The 23,969-nt window shown below is 39.2% G+C and overlaps 1 protein-coding gene across 9 annotated transcripts; it reads right to left on the bottom strand.

The window, feature by feature from the left end:
- Nucleotides 1–104: 104 nt before the first annotated feature.
- Nucleotides 105–23,751, bottom strand: LOC131980077 (oxysterol-binding protein-related protein 1-like). 9 transcript variants are annotated; one of them, XM_059344226.1, is made up of 28 exons: nt 23,646–23,751; nt 23,231–23,376; nt 23,054–23,139; nt 22,889–22,963; nt 22,191–22,302; nt 22,000–22,085; nt 21,509–21,653; nt 21,267–21,334; nt 20,355–20,399; nt 19,936–20,009; nt 19,014–19,077; nt 18,768–18,869; nt 18,548–18,673; nt 18,357–18,435; nt 17,829–17,935; nt 10,521–10,689; nt 8,583–8,775; nt 6,129–6,204; nt 4,775–4,909; nt 4,267–4,364; nt 3,960–4,142; nt 3,769–3,876; nt 3,400–3,489; nt 2,859–2,985; nt 2,655–2,771; nt 1,804–1,927; nt 1,615–1,705; nt 105–1,180 (listed from the first exon to the last, which is right to left on the bottom strand). In XM_059344226.1, exons 2-28 carry the CDS (start codon nt 23,352–23,354, stop codon nt 1,078–1,080), a joined length of 2,907 nt encoding a protein of 968 aa, XP_059200209.1. In that variant the 5' UTR covers nt 23,355–23,376; nt 23,646–23,751; the 3' UTR covers nt 105–1,077. The 9 variants fall into 9 exon arrangements, with proteins under 9 accessions (XP_059200209.1, XP_059200210.1, XP_059200211.1 ...); XM_059344227.1 differs by having other exon boundaries at nt 23,231–23,387; XM_059344228.1 differs by having other exon boundaries at nt 22,191–22,299; nt 23,231–23,746.
- Between the last annotated feature and the right edge of the window lie 218 nt (nt 23,752–23,969).

Consider the following 23,969-nt stretch of genomic DNA (forward strand, 5'->3'; position numbering starts at 1 on the left):
AAACTAAAACCTATAGCAGCTATCCACAACATAAGAAAACGAATATTCAGTGCTTGATTGTGAAGGAGGTAAGGCTTGCATAGTTATTGTGATGCACATGCATGTATTGTGATAGCTGGATTTCAAATAGATCAGGATTATAGATAATTATACTTCACTATGGCAAGACTTTTACACACGCACACACAAATCTAGAAGTGCAGAGCCAGTGTCCCTGCATTAGAATAGTTAGAAAAAGTGCTACTGTGTCCACACTCAGGTAGACTCATGTGCAACGCTGTTAGTATCTATACACATCTTTACAGTACATAGTTCCGGGCTTAATGATAATATATTTTAAACATTTTATTGTAAAAGTTAAGTGTTGCGGTACTGGCCACAATTCTTGTCCGAAGTGGGAACATTTTACTTGCCATCATCTTTGCAGAGAAACATTTAGACACAGATTTACAATCCACAGGAAAAGACTGCAAACAATCAGATTTTGAACACTAATTATATGCACCACTCATTGCACTACAAAGTGAAAACAAAGAGAAATGTTCCCAAATGGTCTATTTGAGTGTCTAATTGATGTGCTCAGGATGCACAATGCACTCCATTGCAGCTGTTTGTAGTGATGTTGCCTTGTGTTTCTCTGCTCTCAGGCTGATGAGCAAAATGTTTCCACGCTCAAATTATGGACGAACGACCAACAACAAAACAAGGTAGCTGTTTAAACACTCCATCTATCTAACATATATATATTTATAAATATTTCTAAAATACATTCTAGTTTTTCCAATACATGCCTATACCATACTTAAGTGGCCGAGAACCACAATAAATAAGCAAAAGAGAGTTTTTGTGCTTAATTTTCACACATCTATTGAAGACTATATTCCTCTTGGTTCACTTGGTGTTTTACTGCTTTAAGACATTTTCAAGCATATTATCTAAACCCTACATGCTGTTCAACTTCATGACCTTGTTGCATGTGCAAAGGAGCCTTTGCACAAATCCCAGTACAGTAGGTAAAGTCCAAAGGTGGTAACAGTAGATATCCATGTGTATGGTGTTAGTGTGTATTCCTACTTCTCAGTAGATGTCAGGCAGGTGAGTGTAGTTCCTGTCCCAGTAACCTTTCAAGTAAAGCCAGTCCTGAGCTTTGTTATGAGGGTTGGGTCCTTGCTGAAACCATCTGTTTTAAACAATGAGAAGATGTGTTTAATATGAGTGCAGCACTTGGGGGTTAACAGAGATATAAAAGAATCAAAGAAAAATCCAAAAACACACAAAAAGCATAGCACTACTTCATTAAAAATGTTGCTTGTTCAAACTAAATATTCAGCATCAAACAACAGTGTTTTTATAAGTGTCTTGACAAATGCATTCAATATCACACGGTTGTAATTGTGCATTTTGTCCTGTGGAGGGTGGTGTAGTGCAGCACTTCACACCAGACAAAACAGAGAAGAGAAAGCAGCTTTGATCCAAACCTTGGGCCAAGTGCAGTGTTCCTTCTCAATTATAACACAAGGGTCGGTATAGTTGATGACACAAGACAACAGGGAGGTAATTAGTAAGACAATAAGCAATGGGTTAACGGCATTACATCATTTTGCAGTGACTAACCTTGTTTTCCATTCATCCGTTGATTTGGAGCGATTTTTACGGGCTATTCTCTGTTTTTCCTCAAGTCTCTTCTTCTCTGCACTTGCCAAATCTATAAAGGCATGGATATAGAAAAAAAGATTACTACCAGACATGGTATTTAAGCTGTTGTGATACAACACAGACTCAAATTAAGTTCATACACTGTACCTATATCTCCATTCTCCATGGCTCGAATGTCAGGTCTGAGGCGACTATCTGTTAGGGGAATAACTCCCTCCATGCTCTTCTCATGCTCATTTAGGTGCATGGCAAATGTTGAGAATGCATAGAACTGCAAGAGAGAGAATAACATTACTGTAACTTTTAAACTTTTAGATGACAAGGAACAACAAAACAATACATCATCTTAAAGCAACTACAAGGAGCAGATACTGATGCCTCTATATGACCTACATTGGCAAATGAGACCATCAGTGAGAAGGCTATTTCTATATAGTGATTTTCATGTCTGGGTCTGATTCCCTACAACATCAGACAGAATGTTTTCTGGCACACAGACTGGAAGACCCTTTGTTTACATTTTACAAGGCAAAGTTTGGCAGTCAGCAGCCAGTTCAAAGGAAGCAGAATGAGATATTTGATGATATATTTAGTGTTTATGGCTGATGCTGGGGGCAGGATGAGCAAAGAAAAAATAAATAATTCATCCAAGAACAAAAAAAGAAGCTATAAGGAACAGTGATAGAGTACAGGGTAAAACAAAATATTGGTTGGACATTAAACAGGCAGACAGAATTGCAGGATTTGAAACCAAAACCAATCCTGAATTCCTCCAAGACAGGAATATAATATGTCTATTTTAGTAATGAAAGATATTGGGAGACAGGTTTTACAACAATATGATTTTACTTCAGCTTCCTGGTGCTCATGGAAACACTACTGCTCCACAAAACAACACTAAATGAAAGTTCCTTGGAGATGCTTAAAGCTATTATGCGTGATTTTTCTATTTCACATTGACGAATTGTTCACCTTCCACCGCTCTCATCTACTCGTACCTTGGGTGAGTTCTCCGGTCGTGGCGTTATCTTCCAGATGAGCTCGCTGCCTGGGATGACCTGGACCGTCTCAGCATCAGGTGGAGGCATTTCTTCTGGCTCCTCATCCACACTGCTCTGGGGCCGCAGAGATACACACATAAGTCTAACTTGAACCAAATGGAGGCTGAATACAGTAAAATGAAAAACAGTCAAGTGTAATACCTGTTTATTGCCCTTCTTTTCATCTGAATTCTTTTTGTCAGACTTTTTGTGGGCTTCAAAGCTAGCAGGGTCTACCGTGTATAGGCATTCAGTCCATTTGCCATATATTGCACAGAGCCTCTTTTTGCTGAAAACATACAAATATTAATTAAACACAGTTTTATGTGCCTTTGATAGTTGTCATAAAAGTGGCATAAAAAATAATGCTTTTTGTGGAATTACAAGGAGGAATGAATAAAGGAATATATATATACACATACATACCTTTATTTTTCCTAATCTTTTGCATATTACTGCTACTATTCCAGCATGCATACATTTTTCTTTGGGAGGAGCCTTTTGGCCTGGAACGTTATTTTATTTATCCCAATCATATTTTCTCCACTATTTCTCTTTCTATCTACACATTTTTAATTGACTTATTCATATCTTTTTTTATTCCTCTTTATATTGCAAATTTTTATATTTTGTTAAAAGGTATAATACAATTTAAAACAAAATGAAATTAGATAAATAAGTAACAAACTGGTGAAGAAGATACCTTTTATCAAGAATGTATCCTTCCACTTTATGGAGCTCTTTTCCAAAGAGGCCACAGGGCTTGAACGTCATGCTGCATCTCTCTCCGGTCCTGCCACAGAATGAAATGACAGACTCTTTACCAATTCTCTTTCACTATTCTCCTTCTGTGAGCTGAGGCTTTCAAACTTTAATCATCCTGCTCTTCTGTTCTAATGGCAACTGTCCCAGTTCTGCTACCATGATCAATAAGCTGAATCTGAAAGTAGATCAACACCTGCTGCAGAGCGCAAAAATGCAGATTTTCATGCACCAGAGTTTTTGTGCATGCCAACCAGGCAAGAAGGCATATGCAGACAAACAGCACAAACAAAAAGGGCGTTCCTCTTACTTGTGATTGACCACTTCCACGCTGCCGTACTGCTCAATCCAAAGCTGACCAACAATAATGTTGTGGACACAACAGGTGGGGTTTGTCCAGGTGTAAGCTTCATTATATCTGCAGAAACAAAGGTGAATACAAAAGATGACACTTTCTCAAAAGGAATCAAATCAGACTTGCAAAGTAGTCTTGGCTCTCACTTGGGCAGCTCCAGTGTGATGAGTCCCTTGGGCTCAGCTTCTATGCTCTTTCCCCAAAACTTGAGTTTGGGGTAGATGGAGCCATGGAAGACGAAATCCTCATTGAGGCCCTCAGCGTGAAAGGCACTGACTGGAGGGTGATGGCTTACTTGCTCCGACACCCACCGAAAGCCCAAATCGTCTCTGATGAAGAACAGGGACATGTTTGGTTATGGGTGTTATTATCAAATCTTCACTAAATGCATATTTGTGCGTATTCATGAAACATATTTGCGCATTTAAGGTACTGATGAGTGCATAGTCTTACCTGATGAGCTCAAAGGTTTCTCCCAGCAGTGGGTTGAAAGGTTTCCCAGTCCTCTCCCACTGCGATGCTACAGCTGACACAGCAAACGCTGCAACACACTACACAGTATCGACTAATTATAACCAAATTACAGGAAACTAATTCAATACTTAATGACAGAAAGTATAATATAATTATTGAGTACCATAATAACATTTTGCTGCTTTATTTAAAAAGACACTGACATTAAACAAAGTTAAACAGTGTAATAGTACTTCATGAAAAGCTAGAAACTAACTCTTCAGTGCTATTTGACTTGATTCAAATAAACCATGTAACCTTGTAAGAGAAGGAACAAATGACACATTTAAATAAACCTTCGTTTTTAAGTGGCTGTACACAAAATTCAGAGCATACATGTGCAGAGCATCAATTTGTTGAAAAGAGATGCTCGGATATAAACATGTGCTGTATTTATGTTCTGAATGTGTACAGCCCCTTCAAGAAAATAAACTTTTCATTGCCGTACCTTCATCCTCTCGACAGAGTCTGTTGTGGCGTTGGCCTGGTGGATGAGGTAGGTGTGCTCCATGTATTCTGTTAACCGCTGGAGGAAACTCAGAGGCTCATTAAATATCACAGGCATGGCAATCTTTGACAACTCCTGAAAAAGATATTGAAGAAGATAAAAGAGACTGTGAGAAAACAGAGTATTGCATGGGCGATGGATTGTGTGCATTTCTCCTAGTTACAGAACCAGTTTATGAGCTGCAGCTCCAAAATCTCAAACAATTCAAGGCAGCAGAGCTAAATCCCATTGCTGTAACATGGTGTATAAATCATTAAACATTTTACAGTTAAATACAATAATAACCCTTTTTTGGTATGTTTGGAATGTTTTCATACTTGGGGTAAGGATATCACAATCCCAGAATTTCAAACTTCTATACAAACTAGAAAAAAAAGATAAGTTTATACCTCTTGATACCACAACAAAAGGAAAAAAAAGTCCAAGTCTTCCCCTGCAGCCTTTTTATAGCTTTAGTACTTTCGATACGATCCAATGTGGCAATAGCATTGGTTTAAACATGGCATTGAGGGGCGTTCCCGGTGGGGGGTGTTCCCGGTGGCACACCTGGTAGAGCGCGTACCGCAGAGGCCCAGTCCTCGTACGCGGGCGGCCCGGGTTCAAATCCGGCCCTCTGTCTCCCCCTTTCACTCTCAATATCTCTCCTATCAATAAAGCTACAAAATGCCCCCCAAAAAATATCTTAAACATGGCATTGATACTTCTGACAACATTAATTTAGGGTTTAATTATTAATATTCACAACTTAGTTCAGTGTAAGGGTAGTGTTTCAATCTGACACTTTTCTATCAATTCTAACATTTACTGTACTATCTGCAACAATGATGTTGCCTGACGTGCACACACACCTAATGCAGTAGTTTACAATATAAGGGAGAAAAAAAGACATTAAGATAATTAACACATTATTGCTTTTCAACAACCACATAACTACACTCTTCAACACACTTCAACACACACGCATAACCCATGTGTGACTGGGCAGACGTAGAATTGCGTATGCATGAATCATTAGCCACATTTAATTGGGGAATAAAACATTAATAGACATTATTAAATGTAATTAAATCCAGGCAGGGGCTGCGTGAGGACCGAGCTCCCTTAGGACTCCAAGACACAGATACTAATGACTTTATTCCTAAAGTCATAAGTTAAGGAGGAGGCACAAAAAACGAATTTATCACAGTTACCCAACTTTACTTCCTTTAGTCAACAAGCCTGCTTAAAAACAATATACCAAGTACAACAGCGAATATAAACACAACAAATAAAGGGTGAATCTGCCAGTTCTCACCATGCCAATGCATTTCTTCAGGATACTCCAGATGCTGACGTCATTCCTGGAGAACATGGGAGCCGGTAGAGATGCTCTGTAAGGCGTCAGTGTAAAGAGAGGGAGAAGCCTCGTCAACTATGCCAGAATTATACATTAACAAGGAGGCTTAGATATTATCAAAGGGAAATCATTCAAGTGTTTATTTTGTGTGCTACTCATAGCGGCAAACGCTGGTTCCTGAGGCCACGTCCTCTGGTCCCCTACACGCAAAAATATTTATTTTCTTATATGACACTGAGCACAAATCTAAAACCTACAAGTACTGGAAAACAAACATTATAACCATTATTATTTTGCTTATACCAGTTAGAAGTTGCAGTGCAGACACCATAGCTTGAACCACCATTTGGGTACAAAGTCATCTGACACCTGTAAGCTAATGAGCTTTCAGCCGGTTTGGTCAAGCCTCATGCAATACCCATGAATAGATGCAACTGCATGTGTTTGTGCGTGTGTGTTGCTTGTCAAGACTAGTTATAAGTTTCACTCTTTAAACTTTTTGTATATGAAGCTTGGCACAAAACATTAATTAATATAATTGCAGTTGCACACCCATTAGATGAATTACGACTGAACTTCCTCCATCTTAACTGAGACAAACACAGCTGCTTTCCTTCTCACTGTTAAACATAGCCCTGGCTGCTTGAATAAATCTGGTCTGTGTTGTGACTGACTGTGTATTGCAATACCCATAACCTCATACTATTTAGTATGCCAGAAAAATATGTAGCTAGTCCCAATACATACTGTTAAATGCAGAACGCCAAAAGCCCCAGGCTGTCCTACTACACCCAGTTGCAATTTGCAGTATGCAAGCCAGAGGGTGAGAGTTCATGGTGCCATGAAAAAAAGTAGTATGTCCCTATTGTATGCATACTGCATGCAACAGTAAATTGTAAGTGTAGATGGAGTACGTACTAAAAGTAAAAAGAAAAAGTTTGCAATTTGGAACACAGCTTGAGTTAATCTTCCAGCTGTGCTAACAACTGCAGTGAGGACTTTTTTTTACAGGTATGCTTGCTGGAGGCAGATGGTCTCCTTGTTTAAAATTGAGTGCTGAAGCAAACTACACAAATAAAAGCCATTACTTCAGCTAAATAAACAGAGAGGGCAGGTTGGGGGGGGTTTGCTCCATCTGTAGGATGAGCAGCGCAGTGATGCATGGTACACTATATTTTTGGCCTAGTTTGTGCTCTACCAGCCTCAGCACCAAAATTTGTTTTTACAGAAGATTTTTTAAAAACTGAAACATTACTACAGGGTTTTCTGTCTATATTCCTGGGAGCTGTAGTTAACTCGACCAAGGAGGTTTTTGGTGCTGTTGGTTTGTTTGTCAGCAGGATTACAAGAAAACGACTGGCACAATTTTAATGAAACTTTCTTGGAAGGGATACAGTTATAATAAACCTTTTAAAGCAAGACTGCGTTGTTCAGTAGATACGACCAAAAGAAACACAAGCCAACTGGACTGTCTATACTCAAGAACATGCTTAATCAAAACTATGAGGCATGTACTTCTTACAGCCAACACTTATATTTACATTTAATTAAAACATCTACATACATTTATACTTGTGGTCTTAAATCAAAGATAAATTCTCTGGACATATATAAAGAAATGTAAAGAGTGACACAAATGCACAACAACTAGACTTGGGCCCATCTACAGGGACAGACGTATCTTTGAATGACAGGAGTAATTCCAAATAAACAGACACCTCATACATCTTTAATGCATAAACATGCACCCTCACACATGCACACACACGCGTGCAGCTCTCCACATATGCACACGGAGGCAGCCAGCTAGCCAGTCCCCTTTCCTCCAACTCCTACTCTGAGCCAGCACATGCTGAATTATTCATGCCTCACTTGTTGGATTAAGAAAGAGAGGCCAAGCCAGAATCAGCATCCACAGGAAAAAAAAAGATATTGTCAAAACTTTAGAAAAACAAACAAAAAAAACACAACCCTCAAGCGCACCAAGCTCGTTTATTTCGCTTGGAGAGTTGGATCTGTCAGGCAAAAACAAAACAGGCTATTCTCTGTGGATTGGGTGCTCAAACAAAAACACCTGACTACAAAAACAGAGCGGAGTGGAAAGTTGGTTTCCCATTACACCGACTCTGCCTTTTACCTGCCTATCCTCTTGTTGAGGTCTGCAACCTGTCAGCAGCCACACATACTAAAAAGTACAATATTTATTTTAATTACCAAGCAATGCAAAATTATATACTACTAAATCCCACTCCCCGCTTTGATAATTATCTAAAACAAAGCCTTTTATATAACAAACAGTGAATAGGTTCTGTGAAGAGCACTCAGCATAGCTCACATTACATTTCCTCTCCTCTCTTTGCCATCATTTAAGCCAGTAAACAAGCATGACATCATAACTGGAGCATGTCCCACCTGTGCTTCTTGACTCCATTGTGCTGGGCGGGTTGGTTGCCATGGTTACCCTCCCCTGACATGCCGGTGGGCCCCCTGGGTGCGCTGGGATGGCGGAGGCTGCTGAGAAGGGGGGCGTCTCTCCCTTCGTCCTCTTCACAGGAGTAACTGGCCACAGACAGGAAGCCGCTCACCGAGAGCTCCGACTCCGACTCTGTGGGATGATGATGAATGGGGGCAGGTGCCGGGTCATGCCAAACACTCGCGGGCACACACGTACATGCAGGTTCGAGTGGCTGGATCGCAAAGCTGCAGCCTGAACTGTCTGTGAATAAGCACTTGTGCTCGAGTTCCTCTTTTACTTCCCCCCTCCCTGCTGCCAGCCAAACCCCACCTGAGGATTGTGTTCCAATAAGAGGCCAAACAGAGGCTTCATTTCCTCCAACATTGTTTGCTCTGTGCTTGCTGGATGCTCCTCCTCCCCCCTTAGTGACATTACAGGTACTGTCACACACACAAAGGGAGGGGAGAATACTGTGTGTATAGTACTGTATATGCTAGTCTGAGTTATAAGTGCTTATTGTAAGTACTTATACAAGGACTTGCATACTGAATAATTTGTTCACAGAAATGCACGGCTGCACTTTATGTATGTACAGCATTTAAGGTTTTACACACTTGCCTCAGCATGTGAAAATTCTCATGTATATGCTGAGCACAGTTTAAAGTCTACAGGCAGTGTCTCTGGCTAGTAGATAACTCAGGGCTATCTATGAATAATGCAATGATCCCAGAGAAAGATTGCTCCATAGTGCACAAACGTGTTGTAGAAGGTAGTCTAGTGTAAATAATCACCACGCTGAGGCTTTTGGCTATACGAAGAAGCACTTTTTGTCCGATCTATTTTACCACAAACAGGTTGCTGATGCAAATACTGCACATGGTAAACATACAGTGCAGTAAGCACAGTCAAATCCCTGAATACTGATGAATTGCACTTCAAAAACTAAAGCAATAAGAGTGTCAGGCTAATCACGATCTCATTACCCTCGAGTATAAGAGAAGAGGACATTGGCAGCGTTATCCGGGTAATCTCAGAGACAGACAGAGTGCCAAAGGACTGTCACTGGGTACAACTATAGACACAAGCATGCACATACGCAGCAAATCTGTTTTTCTTAACTATGCTTATTATTCTGTAAGTGAATTGAGAATTGAAAGCTGTGAAGTGGTTCGATATTAGAACAGCAATTGAAGCTGGAGGCACTTCTAACATAAGTATGCACATAGAGGTTCCAATTATTAAAGCTGTATGTGGAGTTTCGTTGGAAACAAACAGTTATGTTTATATTCTAAATTAATTGCATCTGTCCTCAAGGTTGTTGTGAACAGTTGCTATTTTTTTTCATAGGGTTGTCAATTGATTTTATTATTATTAATCGCTTGATTGTACATAGTTTACCTTAAATTAAATCACATTTAATTAAGAGATTAAGTTTGTGATGAAGTTGATCAAAATCCGATTTTTATCATTTCTAGATGTAGCTTTAAGCTTGCCCTGGTTTTTTGTGCCAAACTGCCAGCTGTCAAACAGCAGAAAAGTGTGAAGCAACAGTGTCATGTTTCCTGCAAGCTCAAATGCTTGGACAAAATGGGGATCCACTTGTACATTACTCTGTAGTGCTACTTAAAAAAAAAAATCTTTAAGGGAAGCTCAGCAACTGGAAAAATGAGGACAGCTCAATGAGCTAGGCATTTAACTCTAGATTACTTTGAGTGAATCATTAGTAAAAGAACAAAATTACAAGGGAACAAAATGCTTCAGATAATGCTAGACTTATTTCTTTTTTATAATTTATGACTTGGCCATGTACTGTACTGATGCACAGATGTTGTGTAACCTCAGTAATGACATTGACTTGATTCACTTCACTAACTGTCCACCTCGAGGCTGCTGACCTGACACAGCATCATAGAAGTCATCTCCAGTGAGGGTACTGAGGGTGGACGACCTCCTGCTCTTACACTGGAACTGCTTGAGTTCGTGGTGCTCAGTTGCCAACGTCTGCAGAGCTTCTGTCAGAGCTTTGTTCTTCTCCACCTCCTGCTCCAACTTCAGGCTCCACACCTGCAAACAAAAGACCACCAGATGGATAAACACACAGACACTGAGCAGAGACAAGGTGATGTAACAGCAGAGAATATGGGGAAATATACCCCTGATTCAATGTGTACAGTAGAGACAGTGTTGCTGGTGAATTTTGATTGACTGATGGTTTGATTGATATGAAGGTATTGATCTGCTTCTGTTGCGGCCACAGCGTGTCCGCCTTTGTGGTTCTGATGGCAGGTCATTGTTCTAACCCTGCCCACATATCTGGTTTCCTCTAGCCGGAACCAAACACCCCAGTCTCTGAGAGCTCTGTAGCCCAGGATTGAGTGTCCTTTCAGGGCAACCTGAGCCAGGCCACTGTGGGACAGACTAGATCAGTGTTTCCTATTGTCTAACGCTCCTGTTGTGCGTCCCTTACTTACTAAAGAGGAGACAAGAAAATTTACAAAAATGCTACCAAAAAAATATGGAGAGAAAACATTTTTTTTTTTAAATGAAAACTTTAAGAAAAAGGGGACATTTATGATCTGAATTAATTTCCAAGTATTATAAACAGACAAAAAAGCATTCACAAAGTAAAGAAAGTAATTACGATGCTCATAAAAATGGAGCATAGCCTCCACAGTTTAAAAATACTCCCAGAGTCACCTTGGGGAAGGCAGCGGAGAGAAACAGGAGCTTGTAAATCACACTGAAAATCTGAGACTGCAAAGCAGGGCCAATGTCTTCTATTGAAGAAGGAAAAGTTAATCCTCATGTCTTACACTGCCTGAAGTATACGCACATCACACCTGTCAACGCATCTGTTGATGTGCTCAAGGTTAGGGTTATAAAATCATGCCTGCAACCAGTCAGTGTTTCTGTGATCAACAATGGTCCTTTCACTGTCCCCATGTGGCTATAACCGTCAGTGATTCAGTGATTATCATGGGATTTATGTGATCAACAAGGTCAGAAAGATAATACCAGTTCTACTTCAAAAGTAGGCAATGTAAAATAGAGCCTGGTGTTGGTGATTCTGTTTAAACTTAGACAATTTTTATAATCTCAAGACATAAAAGTACTTATACAGAATATATATATAATGGCTCTGAGTGACTGAAGCTGTTGATGTTTCCAGAATAAAGCTGGAGCAGCTGACAGACTTGTGAGGTCGACGTCAGCCCCATATTAAGGAAGAGGAAGTTAAAATATTGAGTGTCATATTTACCACTATGCTGATTTGCTTTTCTTCCTGATCACAAAACTTCAAGCCTGCTGATCCAGCCTTTGGTAATGAATATTGATTGTCGTTTGATTAGATCAGAGTTTATTAAGTAAATACATTACTGAAATACATAATGTAAACCATATTTATTTTGTGGCCCAGACTTTACTCAGCAAAACTTTATGATATATACAGTACAGAAAGTTGAAAATGACTAATTTGCAACTATATGCAAATCCTAACTTTGCAACAGAGAGCAATAAAACACCTCTGGGCAGAACATTTCAAGCTACATTAAGCTAATCCAAACTGAAGCAGTCATGACCTTGCCACATATCAAACATTACTAAAAATACACACGCCTGATGCGACCAAAAACACAATTACACTAAAATTATCCAGAGGCACATTATATGGACTTAGAATTGAGGACGACAGAGATAGGCCAATATCGGCTGATAATATGTCAGCCGATATTGGCCTAACAAAGGTCTATCGGTATCGGCGTATATGCTGTCCGATATGTGCCGTTTTGAAATCTTTTATCCAATATATAATGCAGAGAACTGATTTAGAAATTGTTTTTCTTGTTTAATTGTCAGCAATTGACTTAACAGTGTTGATGTTTATTTAGCTATTTATTGTATCCTTTATTTTCTCAGTTATCACTTATAGAATCGGCTGACAATGTAATGCATGGTTTGTATACTAATGTAAAACAATGTTAAATTTAAGAAGTTTTAATGTTTAAAAAAGTAGCCCTCTGGGTACATTTTCAGTGATGAAACATCAGTACACAATTTACATAAAAAGGTCTGTTTTCATTACAGCTCAAAAATATCCATATCGGTTATCGATTAATTTTCCCCCTCTATAACCAGTACTGGTCTCAAAAATCCCATATCGGTCGGGCTCTACCTAGCATATCCTTGCATACTCTAACACACACATCGACTCCATCTAGGACTCAAGGTTTTTAAAAAAAAGTAAAAACAGCAGAATAAAAACATGTGGATTGAAATAGACAATGTGCCCATAGCTCATAAGCAGCTTCTTTCACACAAACGTCAACAGCTGCTTGGCAGTCAAGGACAACCTTAACACCTCCACCCTTGGTGTCATCACACTTGCTCTGTTGCATGTTCAGCCCCTGTAGGTCATGTGCTGTGTGTAAAGGACATACAGCTTACATGTATGTCCACAGGTGTTCATTAATGTGCATTCTGGATTGACAAACCCACAAAAATCTTTGCAGTTTAAGACGAAAAGTCTGAGAAGATTTATTGCCAAGTCCATGCCAAGGAAAAACAAGTCTTGTGAAATGCAGCTTCGCCCTCCTGCTCTACAATATTGCTGCAAATCATATCAACATGACCTCTAACATACTTACAATCAACAACAGCAAAAACACACTGAGACACTTACTAATGAGACCTATTTCCACATATCACATGTGTGCCAAAAAGGATATCCTTGCAAGCCCGAATTAACTCAAGCCTCTCTTTAAATGTATAGCGTAAAGTAAATGAGCTCTCTGTTTAGGAGCCTGTGTTAACACTGCCTGTCCCAGGCACTTGGCTTAAGAGCCCATCCAGGAACAGAACACTTTGTTGTGTAACTATCCCAGCCAGCTCTTTCACTCTCACAGCATCCTCTTGCCTGAGCACAAACAGCGCTATTTTAAGCCCTGCTGAGGCTGTGTGCAGTAGCTGTTGCTGGAGCCTGGGAGGGAAGCTTCTCCTTGGCCAACACCCCAAAGGGTAGAGCTTTCACTTTGCTCTAAAAATTTAGCTTTCTCTGCTGAGGGGGGAAACAAATCCCAGAGGCAAATGCATTATAGCTCCATACAGCATTCTTCATTAACAAACTGTATTTGTATAGCGAACTGTACTCAGCTATATGATGGCTGGGAGCTAAGCAACTGCTGTATTTTATTATATTATGTTATATTATTACTACTACTACATTGCATACTATGCTATTGTACTGGAACATACTGTATAATGTTAATGGTAGACTGTCTTACCATTAGACTTGCAGCTATTAATCATACCGTGCCACTTTAACTTGTCAATACCTTTTAACTGTCTTACTTGCACCTGTATATTAATATTTTTTTAATACTTTTATATTAGTTATATATATCCACATTGAAAATTTTTCTTAATTTCTAATCTTATACTTGTTATATATATAGCTTGTATCTTATTTATTCTATTTGGTATTTTATTTGTACTTTCCTATTTTTCTGTACTTGTTTCTGTCTTTGTGCTGCTGCAACACTGGATCAATAAAGGCTTATCTTTATCTTATCTTAAATAAAAAAAAAATGTATTTGAGCGTGCCAGTGCAGTAGAGAAATGTAGTACCACTTACATAGAAATACTAAAGGTAAAAAAGTATCTCTCTATATATACACGCCCTTGGCTAAAAAAGGTCAGATTCCAAAAAGATTAGGTTGAATATATACACTTCCTCCTCTTATCCAGATCTCACGCGACCTGAAAAAGAAGGATGTCAGTGCAGGGAGCAAAACGAACATTTCTCCATGCCCTGTGAAGTCTCTCCTGGGTGAGCGATGACCGGCAGCAGGTCAGTTACCCATGTGGCGATGGTTAATGTAAAGGTCAAACTGTACTTTGCGAGCTCTCGATCTCCAGGGGTTTGAAGGACAAGCTGCTTTCTTACGGACTGTTGACAAAAAGTTATGAATGACTGCAGAGGGGGAAAAAAAGGAACTATGCTGCCACTCTCCTGACTTCTGAGCAATATAAACTGACAGATTCGCTTATCTGCGTGTCACCACTAAGTGGTTTCATGCTGTAAGCCTCCATTTGTTTTCTTGACAGGTGTGGAAGCCCGCTGCCTGAGGAACACAGAGAAAGGTTGGGATTATAAATCTGTGTTGCACGTAAGAGAGTTAGACGAACAGATCTCACTAATTTAAAAGCCGTGTAGTCAGCAGCCAGTCATACTGTGCCCTGCATGTTTTGTATAAATGAGGCACTCTCACTAGCATACTTTATTTCTGCAGCTGAAATGGGTCAGACCACAAACAGTGTACTTTGCATTGGGGCAACACTGCAATTACTATAAATCATGTTTCTCTATTTCATATCTGCCCAAACATCAAAGTACAAACAGCATGTGATTACTGTATGTTATGTAGTGTAGACAATACATGCGTTAGTGGCAGCAATAAAGGCATCTGTGGCAGGACAAATGTGGGATTAGAGCTAATACCGCCTAAAAGAGCCAATCTCAGCAGTGTAGAAAATATAATCCAGTTAGTACATGTAGTAGAACCAGTTTAGCATGAGAGCAGTGGATGCAACATGCTTGTTAATAAATTTAATTCTTATTATATTATCTGGTTGTCAGAAATTAATTCAGTGTCCATTGTTATGACACCAACAATGCTTCTTGGGTGATGAGGCTGCATTAAATGTTCTCAGCCTCCCTGTGATAACAGTGCCGGGTTATTCGTCGTGACAGGACAGCAGCTGTTGCCAATTCATACTAAGATAATGTGGTTTGGCAATGCACACATCACTGTGTAAACATGGTGCATTTGGGCATTGTTGTGCAGCATTATATCCAGCTGACTTGCAGAGCAGAGTTTTACTGTATCTGGTGGAAAATTAATTCAGCTATCTTCACCTTAATACACTACCTCCCACCCCCACACACAGACACAAGACATAAGGGTTCTTAATCTCCATATAATTATAATCTTAATTCCTGCTTTGCCAATGGGTTTTTAATAAGAGAGCTATAGTACATAGCATATACTGTACTATAGCCAGCAATCAGTACACAGTCTCATCTTTTTAGTGTGGTCTTTTTGACTGAGCGCCAATTTTAAATTAATTGGTAATGAGATAAAAAAGCACAAGACTATTTCAAGATCTCTCAGACTTACAGGACCACTAGTGATTAATTAAGAAGCTGTAGTAAGCTCCATTTTAAAGCTTGAGTGAAGATACTGTTGTCATAAGGATGACCTAAGGCATCCAGGTCTTGCTTGTTGGTGAAAAGGTTAAATGGCACTCCAAAGGCTACATTTTTGGAAGATAAAAACTGAGAAGTTCCTTTTTTAAAGGTTTACCTTGCCCTTGCCTGAAGATATCTGAATGAATATGGGCGATATGGATACCCAAGAGTATCTCCTTAACATCCACTTTATGCTAATCCCCTGCAATCTCGGCAGTCCGTGGCCTGGTGGCTAGGAACGGGATTGTAACCTTTTGGAATCAGGTTCAAGCTTGAATTTTCTATGGTGTTCCTCCAGGTGTTGGTGATTTAATGTGATATGTTAAAGGTGTTTTTATTTTACCATTTTTATTAATTCTCCAGGGGTCCAAAGTGGTTAAATTTTGTACCAAAGCCAACATAATGGTCTAAGCCGTTATACACTTTAAACTTCCAAAATTTGAACATGTGCCTACTCAAAACTCATTGTTTAGAAATACTTGACACAAAGTACTTATTAATCTACAGGTTCCAAATTATGTGTACAAATTTTTACTCCAATGACTGCTTCCCCCCTAAAATAAAAAAAAATAAATAAAAATTGGGGTCTCCTTTAAGTGTTCATTTAGGTGCTATATTAGAGTTAAACAATAACGAAAGAATAACTGCAGTGTTAAGATGATTAAACCCACAATATTTATCTTGAAAGCTTTACTTTAAATGTTATCATGCCAAATAAGTCCTCAGTGTATTCAATATATCCCTCTCCATGTTTTTGCTTTGACAGAATTCATTACGAGGTGATGTCAGTAAAAACATGCAGTGAGCTCAGTAAAATGTCAAACATGCTCCATTTCCAACTGAATCCAGATGATTAAATCCATAAAAAAGACTTTCCAATATTGATGAATATCTCGCGCCTAAGCAAACGCTTCAAAACAACCATCAACACACTGAACATCAGATTAAATCCAATCTTTGCCAAACTTCAAACACTTCACGCTACAGTCAGTCATCAGGGACCAGCCCAGTGCAAACACAGCCAGTTTTTTAGCTGACAAAAAAAGCGCTGAGATACAAGACAATAAGAGAAGAACAACTGTTTGGTTTGTACCTGTTCAGATAAGGGATGAGAGTGCCGTCACTGTCTCCTCTTTCTCCTCCGCTCAGATGCTCTGGCATGTGGAAGTGTGCCTGCGAGCGTCTATTCTCACTGTGTGATGCTGAATGCATGTATCTCCAGCTGAGCCCGTGAATATACACGCGCTTCAGTTCCCTCGCTCAATGCACAGCCTCTCCCTAGAGCGGTAGTGTGTGGATCCAAATCCAAGGGTGTCTGTGTGTGTGTGTGTGTGTGTGTGTGTGTCTACACCAATCTGCAAGCTGAATGCAGACCTAAGCATAAAAGCGGATCTTGCCTGTGTCCTTCCGACAGACATGCCAGTGATTACCCCCCCCCAAAAGGGCACAGCACAGCCACTAGGACAGGTGGACAGAGACACACACAAACTTCAAACCTGATTGGTATGAAGGAGCTAATGTAAAGGGGAGGGGCTTAAGGATTTTCTAAGCGTTCAACATAATTTATTTATCCAATAGGAGCACAGCATGTGAGCGAAGGTATGGGAATTAATGACGACTTATACATGTTCAACTGGCTGCAGCTAATCTAAAAAGAAAACCAGCTTGTAAAACAATTAAATTAAGTTCAAGATTTCTTATTACTTGGTTGCATTTAAATGTCAAATTTCTGGATCACTAATCCAACAGTTTCACATTCATCACAAACATTACCATAATACAGTGTTGTGAGTTCTGACTGCATTCAATTATGTGTGAGGAATATAAGCTGTTGGACGACATAGACCAAACCCAAAAGGCACTGTATGTGTGTGTGGTGTGTGCGTTTTTTTTTAGTTTGCCCATCTGTGAACATGCTGATAAATGTTAAATAATGATGAAGATGTTTCCCTACCTCCTCTTGTTTTGACAGCAATTCAAGGCACAGATGGAGAGCAGAACAGGTTTCACTGGAGAGCTCACACGTCTCTTTGGCTTTCAGTAGAAGAGGGGCAGCCAGTGCTTTGGAAAATTATATTGAAAATGTAGATGTATGAATTAAGCTGCAACAGAACTTTTAAAACTGATTTATCTGTTGATCATTTTTTATGACTCAATCGTACACTGAAATGAAACAGAAAAAATGAAAATTCTCACATTTGAGAAGTCATAATGCAGGAAAAAAGAAGCAATGTTTTTGATAAGAGTCAGAAAAAATGTGTGCAGCTGAAATGTTTTCGCCTTACATTCTTCTTTATTGTACTTTACAGTCGACCCCACACATTTATCTTGTGACGACTTAATGGGTCCTAACCCCCAGGTTGGGAACCACAGAGTTAGGTTAATTAGAATTGTTTGCTATTAAGTGTCTCTCGGTTTACTAAAAACAATTAATTTACTAATGCAATTTTCAGAAATAGCATAACAGTCCCAGGACTCCTACCACAATTCTCCTCATTCTTCACCATCGAGAGAAATATTGACACTTCACTCTCCAGTTTCTGCTGGGAAGCGTTGGCTGCCTGAAAGAGCATAGGACAAAAGAGATACACTAGAATCCACCTCCCTGAATAGCTCTTCGTCCCTTCTGTCACCTAATGATACACCATTAAAAAGGTCTGAACTAAATCTCACCTGAAGAGCTTGTGACAGATTCCTCACTGTCTCGCCACCATCACCTTCTACATCGTTGATAATCTGCTCCTGGGTGCAGTGGCGAGTGCTATAGGATGAATGTGCCTCAAAAGCATCCAACCATCTCTAGGGACAAATATCAGAAACATTCATAATTAGGCCTACCCCTGCATATACAATTAAACAAACGTAACAGCCCAGAAGGTGAATCTCATCTCACTTTTCTTGTTGCCACTGAATCCGTCTTTGAGGAGACTTTAAAATTATGCACAGTGTCGTCAAAGCACCTGAGCATGAAGAAGCAATGATCCCATGGTTTGACCTAGAATGACAAAATTAAAATTACTTACAGTCACGCTTGCTGCACAAGATGTCAAGCATCACCACGATAAAGCTACAATGTAATTCACAACTGAAACATGCAAGGACTAAGCATCCTCCTATAGTCAGAGGTTAATCAACCTACCATGCAATAGGCTTGCGTTAGAGACGTACAGCCCTGTTTTCTGACACCAGCCAGCGCATCAGCCCTAGAAAAAGAAACAAAAGTGAGACAACATAGACAAAAGCATTTGACATAGACACACTGTAGGAAATAAAAAGCTTACAGACAGATTTTCATCCACATGTATCAAATTTAACCGAATTTCAAGAGTATTAGCAAAATAAAATTCATGCTTGTTTACATTCATTAACATAATAGGAGTTGGTTTATCAGGATGAGCAATTTGTGCTGCCACACCTCTAAAATAATTACAGAAGAAAAGAGCACAAAACATGACATAATTAATAGAGCGCCAGTTGAGCCTCTAACGGTGAAAAACAATGTCAAACACTGGAGGAAAATGTGATGTTCCTGTTAATTTCATGTAATAATGTGTAAAGGTTGCATCAAATCAGTGTGGAGGGATGAGTATATTGTTTTAATTTGCTGCCATTTTTTGTTTCTCTAGTGGAGCAGAAGCTTCAGTGATGTACATCATTATAAATTTGACAAATCTGATTCACATTTTTCTTTTATCATTGCATCAAGTTTATAACCTTAGCCTGGGTGATTTTCCATATTTGCACTCCGTTTTTTGTGCAAATTAAAACTTTCCATGAAAACAAGTGTATTGAAACATACCTACTGTTTAAAAGTTCCAGTTTTCGCTGAATGCTTGGTGAAATACTACTGAAGCCTCCATCTCCAACAAGTATTTTTTGGACAAAATGAGATTTGCTTTTATCTCAGCCACTGCAGGTCACAAGGCATCATCTATCAAAATGTGGCTTTATACACACAACCAATCAAGGGTGAAGTAGCAAGAGAGAAACTTCTACCATGGCAAACAGCATATGCATATTTTTCATCTTAAGAAAACTGCATACATATAAAGTTTTCTCACTGTCTGGGATACCAGGAGAGAGTTCCTCCCTCAATTATCACCCAGTGGGATCGCCAGCCAAGAAAACGTGAACTCTGTTGGAGACAAATGAAGCCAATAACAGATACACCATGTAGAAAAAGTTAATCATATAAAATGTATAATTCCAATGAATATTTCATATTTAGAGGGAACTTTTTTTAAATGGTAAACTTTTGTATTACTATGAAAAACAAACACTTCACAGACATGAGATAAAGTACAGAGATTATTAAGGAATAAAGGCTCTGAATGGGACTTTGTCTATATAATAATGATGATACTGTGATGAGCAAAAGGAAAAAAGTAAAAGTCTATGCCATAAAAAGTGGAGGAGTCTGAACAAAAACATTGCCTGACATATTAAGAGTAGAAAGGAATACACTTCAGCATCTGGGTACCTTCCAAAGAGGGCCTTCAATCTTCTGCACCCCGTTGCTCACATCCTTTGTGGGGGAAAAATAATAATTCTCAGACTTGTGTACAGACAGAGCCTGATTGACAGAGTTGAAGAGTTTTCGGGGAGACCAGAAACACAGTTTCTTGAACAAAAAGCTTGAGTTTGTGTGTTCAGTTTCATAAAGCAAAAAGCTTCATAAGTAAACAATATATATTTCAATTGACTTAATAGCTTAGTACTTAGCCTTTTTTATTTCCACCATGACTATGCAATGCTCTGCACTGAAGCTGTGCCAGACTTATCAGACATCCAAGCAAGAGCAAGGACTGCTGACTTTGCAAGGCTTTTTCCCCCACAGTCGCCAGACTTCAAGCGAACACCTAATGTATATAGGGATGGGTGAAAAGAGAAAGTGCAGAAAGATAATTGTGTACGCCTATATTTTGGGCCAGATGACAGATAGCAAAATCCACTTTTTACAAGAAAGAGAAAATGCAGACATTTGGTCTATGATTAAAGGAAAACTTGGGCCCCAAAATCATAATTTATACACAGTATATCAATTACGCCTCCAGTGTTAACTTGAATTCTTGCAAAAAATGTGTTTTTCTCACACACCTCCATGGTGAAGAAAGAATACAAAAACTGGAGAACATTCTTGATGAATAGAAGTAAATGACTGCTGTGTTTAACGCAGCAGATTTATGCATCACCAGGCTTATCTGCATGACTTGTGTGAGAGTTTAAAAACGGATGTTTTAATATAGTTAATGCTAAACACGGCTGCCATTAACTTCAGTTCATCAAGAATTTTCTGCAGGGAGGTGGAAAAGTTGCTAGTGTATCTTAACTCATGTACCTGCGCCTACCTCATATAATTAGGGATGATTAAAAACGACCTATGTGGCCTTACCTTGTCTTGATAGGCTGCCAGAATCAGCCTCAGTTCATCACTGCGGACCAGGTCTAATGCTGTCTGGTCTGCAACACAATCAGCAGTCACACAATAACTTATCATGCACTACCCAGGAACAAAACCAGCAGAAAATACATTGCAAAAAAAAAAAAGGGTATTCTTTCTAAATCTAAAATCCCCATTGTAAACAGTATAGCACTAATAATACATTAGTCAGAATAACAAATGAAGTGATATACCGTTGTTGTTTTTAGTACTGGGGCTGGCTCCAGACTTGAGGAGCTTTATAATGCACTGCTTCTGCCCCCTGTAGGCTGCACAGTGTAAGGGCGTATTCCCCACCAAGTCCCTGCAGTGAATATCTGGAGCTTCTTTCCCACTGAGCTAAAGAACAGAAAACAACTGAATGAAACAGAATACACTGACATTTTCCTCACTTAAAGGAAACTATACCATGGATGTTGGTTTTCTGGAGTATTTGATTTACAGGCGATTAGGAAAGTTGACATATTTTTGTCTAGGATTTAAACTTGTTGCTTCTTGACAGGTCAGACTTTTGCAAATAAATCAAACATGCTGCTTGAATCTAGAAAAATGTAATGTGTAATCCTGTTGGTGCCACAGTGCCAGCAATGGCACTGTGTTTCTTTGAATAAGTCTTTTGAGATAAGAAAGATGCTGTCAAAGTGGAATATTTTCTGCAAAATGCCTAGAAAGGTCAGATGCTAACCAGTTTAGACAGAGTGGAGATGTCCCCCTCTCTGGCTGCTTCCAAAAGCTTCTCCTCCCGCCGCCTCGTCTCTCTTCTCTCTGCAGCTGCACAAATCAAACACTCTTTGAGAACACAGCAACTGATCCACAGTAATGAGAAGCCATCAGTGATTGCCAAAAAGAAAGAAAAAAGCTCCCATCATTTCATACCCTCCAGCATTGTAATGATTTCATCATCCTCTGTGACATCTTTGGGGATTTGAGCTGTTCCATTGATTATGTTGGAACAGGCATCATAGCGCAGCAGCAACAGAACAATCTCCTTGAGCAAAGAAAAAATAAAAGTCGGACCATCATCTGTCATCACTCAGAGCTTCATCGGGTAAATTGAAATTATTTGGTGGAATCTGTGGCAGTGATTGTGGATGGCATTCATTTGAACCCATAAAAAGGTTTATCACAAGTTCAAAAGCAGACAGCCCCTCTCTAGAGTAATATAATATATATAATTATATATATATACATAGATAGATAGTTAGCAGTTAGCAGAAAAATGCTACTTCAGGTGATTTTTTTAAGTGGTCAGCAATTGACTGATTTTGAACATAATCTGCTAATTATTCAGTTTATTTATCTATTTTATATCCATTTTCATTATTCTAGAATCTGTTAACAATGTAATACATTGCATGTTTAATGTATAATACATGTTACATATTTAATAAGGTTACCTGTTAAGGCCAGCAGCGTTCTGAGTACCTTTGCATACCCACATTGCTGCACAATTCACATAGAAAAGGTCTATTTTTATTTTTATTTTATTTCATTATTTTTTCTGTATTGTATTGGTCTCTAGTAATATTACAGTAAAAGGGCAGTGAAGGAATGGGCATGTTTTTTGTCTTTACCTTTCTTCCAGTATAGGCTGCTTTGTGTAGAGGTGTGTTGCCCAAGTTATTCTGCACATTTGCATCAGCACCTGCCTTCAAACATGTTCCATATAGTACATTTCACTGGCTGTAAATACAGTATGTACTGGATATAAAATACAGAGTAATATGAACAACTCTCACCTTGAGTAACTCTTCTACAACATCCCTGTGTCCAAAGTAACAGGCCAGGTGCAGGGGGGTCCATCCTGAGCTGACTTTAGACCGAGCTACAGTGACAGAAAAGAGCATCAACACTCTCCTAGCATGCATAAAAGCATGCTGCTCGGTGGGTAATGGCGTGTTTGTTTTTTTACTTACATGTACAGTTGATGTTGAGAGAGCTGCTTTGGTTGAATTTCGACTGAAGGAGCCTTTGTATATCAGAACAGCTTCCCTCTTTAGCATAGAGGAGAAGCTCTTCCTCAAATCTGTCTGCCTCCATCACCTCTTCACCTACTTTGGCCCTAAAATAAAGCTGACGTAACGTTAAAACACTGTCCAAGATAATGGGGATAAATGCTTGTTATTAAGGAAAGTACATTTAAGGTGAACACAACGTTTAGACGGCAAATTGGGAAAAAAATACCAGCCAATTTCTTAATTGAGGGGAACTAAAACTACAACACAATATTTCCAAAAGGATATAGGACGAATTCACCTGAACGTTAACTAGCCAATTAACTTAGTTGATTTACTAATGTTAACTAGCACACGATAACAACTTCAGACTTACAGATAAGGATTTTCAACTCTAAATTCACCCAACTTTCGCAGGCTTTGGGCTGGTTTAGACAGAGACAGAGTTGAGGGACCCAAACACTTCACAGCCGAAATGTGATCACATCAATCAGCTGACAGCTGTGTGCAGGGTCATGTGACCAGGCGGCAGCTGAGAGGCTGTGTTCAGGGACGCAGCTACAGTATAGGGCATTTGTCCACAAATAGTTCAGGGCCCCCCCAACCCCAAACAAAGAAGTAAAGAAATTGTACAAATAATTATTATAAGTATTACTTTTCTTATTTACTTCTCCCCCTTTTTTTCTCTCTCTTTTTTGGG

This window comes from Centropristis striata, chromosome 11 (genome assembly GCF_030273125.1).
Source record: "Centropristis striata isolate RG_2023a ecotype Rhode Island chromosome 11, C.striata_1.0, whole genome shotgun sequence".
Classification (NCBI taxonomy): Eukaryota; Metazoa; Chordata; class Actinopteri; order Perciformes; family Serranidae; genus Centropristis; species Centropristis striata.

Coding starts and splice junctions, on each gene's coding strand:
- LOC131980077 (XM_059344226.1), bottom strand. CDS start 23,354: ATGGAGGCAGACAGATTTGAGGAAGAGCTTCTCCTCTATGCTAAAGAG. Junction 22,086..22,190: donor AATCATTACAATGCTGGAGG/GTATGAAATGAT, acceptor TGATTTGTGCAG/CTGCAGAGAGAAGAGAGACG. Junction 2,986..3,399: donor GGATACATTCTTGATAAAAG/GTATCTTCTTCA, acceptor GTATGTTTTCAG/CAAAAAGAGGCTCTGTGCAA.